Source organism: Tupaia chinensis, unplaced genomic scaffold (genome assembly GCF_000334495.1).
Source record: "Tupaia chinensis unplaced genomic scaffold, TupChi_1.0 Scaffold000047_1, whole genome shotgun sequence".
In the NCBI taxonomy this organism is placed as follows: Eukaryota; Metazoa; Chordata; class Mammalia; order Scandentia; family Tupaiidae; genus Tupaia; species Tupaia belangeri.
Window position 1 is genome coordinate 3,167,873 of NW_006159505.1, and position 4,039 is coordinate 3,171,911.

The following is a 4,039-nucleotide window of genomic DNA, read 5'->3' on the forward strand; positions in this document are numbered from 1 at the left end:
AGTGGCTCTTTTTGAAAGTTTAAAAGACATATTGAAGAAAGTCTAGGAGCCAGCAGGTAGAGTGGTGGTTAGGGTCTGGACTCCCACATGGCCAACCATGGTTCGAGTCCTAGGCCTGGAGGCTTGCTTTCTCTCTCTCTCTCTCTCTCTCTCTCACCCTGTTTAGTCAAATTGAAATAAATAAATAAATACAGTTAAATAATTCTTTAAAAAGAAAAATAAGTAAATAAAAGCCTAAAATCCTTTTCTAGCTAGAATTTTGCTGAATATGTTATGGAGATAGAGTAGAAAAGTAGATTTTCTTTTTTTTTTTAAGAATTATTTTACTTAACTTTTATTTATTATTATTTTCCAGTTTGATCAGAGAGAGACAGACAGACAGAAAAGAAATCACCCTTCAAGAGAATAGCCACGCGGGAATCCCTTCTCCATTCTCCTCTCAGGATCTTGGGCACACACAGACCCGGCATGGGCTTAAGCCACCGGGCCCAGGACTTGAACTGTGGTCAACTAAACGGGAGTCCAGCAACATAGCCATTATGCCAACTGCTGGTCCTGATTTTTTCTTAATTTGCTACAGGACATATGTGCTTATCAGAGCCAAAGAGAGAGAGAAAAAGTGAGAGAGCAAGTGCCAGGTCCAGGACTTGAACCACTGTCAGCCATCTGGGAGTCTAGCAACTTAAACACTATGCCACCTGCTGGCCCTTGGTCATTTATTCTTAGTTACTTAATCTGCTGGTATTTATTGGCTATCTCTAATAGTCTCATATAAATGGGTTTTAATAACACAAGATCTAGCCCTGCTATAGTCAACACAGGGGTGTACTACCCTGTGCACCGTATCACTGTATGGTAGCTACACCACTGTCTGGTAAGTCTTTATATCCATGGCTGTTTCTTCCTTATTAGTCTGTGTGTTCCTGAGGCTAGGGAACATAGCAAATAGTCAGATGATCGGTAATAGAGAGCTTCAGAGATTATAAATCCACGGACATTTTGGATATTATGCAACTTGAGGTTTATTTCATCTTTTTTAGCAGCAGTCCCCAGTTGAGGTATGGTGTAAGGTTTGGGTAAATGTGAACAGTCAGCTTCCTGACAGACTCCTCTGACACTGCCCTGGAAAAGTGGAGCACTGACTCACACTGCCTTACTGTAGGCTGGTAGGTAGAAAGGCAGCTTCCCCTTTGGTCCTGCTAACACCTTCCTGGTGAAAGTGGGACACTGACCTATCCCTCTTGGACTTGCACGACATCCTTGCCTCCTGGTGGGGCTGTGAGCTCAGTTCCCTGCTGCCTGACACCAGAGGGGGCTGGGGACCTGGATTGCTACCTCCCACCACCTTGTTCTGTCTCTTTCTGCCTTCCATCTGCCAGGTGTGGGTGGAGGCCCAGGTCAGCCCTGGAGAGTAGGGGGTTTTCTGTTAGTGTTTGCCTGCAGGAGTGTGGAGATGGCTGAGATTTTCTGTTCTGTTAGGCTTCCTCTTTCCCAGTCTTTTGGCTAGGGATACAGACTTTGCTTGCAGTTTTTCTTTGTTTTAATCTGTGCCTTTTAGTTCTGTTGAAGGCTTCTACAGCAACCTGTCTGGAATCTGTAGGAGGTAATAAGGAAATCCAGGGGACTCATGGCTTTGTTCTTCGAGCCCTGAGATCCCTGTGTAGTCTGACTCCTTCTTTCCATCTTTCAGAGTCTTCTGATGCCTGTTGGATTATGTCCATGTCTTTTTAGTTGTAAGGGGAAAGACCTGAAGGAATGGAGCTGGCTCCAACTCGCCCAGAACCAGAAGTCACATCCTTCTTTGCAATGAGGAGGCTAACCCTTTATAAAAAACATTTATTTATTTATCTATTTATTTGCTGTGATTTTTCAAGCCTCTAGGTCTGGTTCAAACATAGTTGGCCGTGTAGAAACCCAGTACCTTAACTACCATGCCACCTGCTGGCCTCAAAGCTAATACTTTTAATTAGTTCTCAATAGAAGTGCTTTTAGCATAGTGATTTTCAAACTGAACTCTCTAAGAGATCTACTTAATTTTTATTTAAAAAAAGGGGCCGGTAGGTGGCGTAGTGATTAAGGGCACTGAATTCCCACATGACTGACCTCAGTTTGAGTCCCAGACCTGGCGTCTTGCTTTCTCACTTTCTCTCTCTCTCTGGTCAAATTAAGAAGAAAGAGAGGGAGGGAGGGAACAGAAGGAAAGGGAAGGAAGGAAGAAAAAAAGTTAAATAAAATAATTATTCAAAAAAATGTTTTTTTTTTTTTTGGAGAGGTTTTTGCTGTAGGGTGCGTGCGCTCGCCAGAGAGACAGAAATCAGCCCCCGGAAGATGGCCATGCCGCAGTCCCTTCTCCTCTATTCTCCTCTCGGGAACTTGGGCACGCACACATGCACCTGGCATGAGTTTAAGCCACCAGATCCAGGAATTGAACCACGGTCGACTACATGGGAGTCCAGTGACATATTCATTACGCCAACTGCTGGTCCCCCCAAAAAAGAGTTTTGAGGCCAAATAAAAAACTTGAAACCACTGCTCTAGAACACTCCCCTAAAATTCACATCCAGAGCTTTTTCCACGTCTGTGTCTCATAACTAGTCTTTGAGCCATGGGAAGTGGGGCCTCTGTTATACTTATTTCTAGCACTTGAACATGCCCAGCACATAGTATGTATTCAGTACAAGTTTATGAAGGGACAGGGTCATTTATGCAGCCCTAGCTTCTCTTCCTTGTAGTTCCTTCACTGCCTTCTTCCTCTGAGGGACTTCTTTTCTCTTGCAGGTATCCTGGATACAGCCATTGTTGATCGTGGGAGGAACGTATTGTCTGGTTCTCGAGATGGAACTGCACGACTTTGGGATTGTGGGCGCTCAGCCTGCTTGGGAGTCCTTGCAGACTGCGGCTCTTCTATCAATGGAGTGGCAGTGGGTGCTGCTGACAACTCCATAAACCTTGGCTCTCCAGAGCAGACGCCCAGTAAGTTGATAACAATATGTGAACTTGTTTTGTTTTCTCAGGCCGGTTTAGGCCCCCTCAGTGTTCACTCCCCACCCCCGTGCATTCGTTCCTACTCTGTAGCTAATATTTCTGTTTTCGCATTGAGATTAATATTTATTGTGTGCCTACTATGTTTCTGTTGCTTTGGAATATACAAAGGAAGTATATGTTATAGTATATTTGAATTAATTATAATCTAATTTAGCAGATGCAGCTAATGTCTATAAAATATCTAGAGAACAACAACATTTGACTGAAATAAATGAGTGATTCTTCATGCAAATATGATATGTTTTCAGGGGAAGGGAATGTTTCGGGTTGGTATAGGCGTGAAAGGTGTCACAGAAGAAACTGACTTAAACCTTGAAGGATGAATTTAGGGTGAACTGATAAGAATGGGAAGAATAGGAGACTGGGAACTGGGGCAGGGGTGGCTTACTTTCTCACTTTCTCTCTTTCTCTGTCTCTGATCAAATTAAATGAATGAATAAATAAAGCTAAATAAATAATTCTTTAAAAAATAAAATAAAATGAAACTGCTATAAACCGTTATATGCAGGGTTTTTGGTGGACCTAAATATTCAACTCATTTGGGTTAATTTTTCCCCTTATTTTTCTTTTAACTTTTAATTCATTGTCATTATTTTATTTTATTATTATTTTTAAAGTTGATGAGAGGGAAAAACGTGAGAAAGCAAGCTGCCAGGTTTGGGACTTGAACTGAAATTAGCCATGTGGAAGTCCAGCTGCCTTAACCACCATGCCACCTGCTGGCCCCAACCCTTATTTTTTTCACCCTTTACTTTTTTTTTTCTATAGGAGGTGGTCTCCCCTACTTTTCTTTCTTTTTTTTTTTTTTTTTTTCAGAGCTTTTTACCTGAGAACATGTGTGTTTGGGAAGGGCAGGGGAGGGGCACAGAGACAGAGGGAAGTCACCTCATTTCTCACTTCTCTATTCTCCTCCCAGGATTTTGGACACACACACACACACACACACACATGTGCTTGGTGTGATTTTCAAGCCACTGTGTCTGTGACTTGAGCC

General features: G+C 42.6%; 1 protein-coding gene across 1 annotated transcript in view; it reads left to right on the forward strand.

The window, feature by feature from the left end:
• PAAF1 (proteasomal ATPase associated factor 1) overlaps nt 1-4,039 on the forward strand; it is a 43,496-nt gene that overhangs the window by 21,446 nt on the left and 18,011 nt on the right. The window contains exon 7 of the mRNA XM_006140974.2: nt 2,779-2,973. Within this exon, the coding sequence (XP_006141036.1) occupies nt 2,779-2,973 (195 nt within the window). The remainder of the gene's footprint in view (nt 1-2,778; nt 2,974-4,039) is intronic.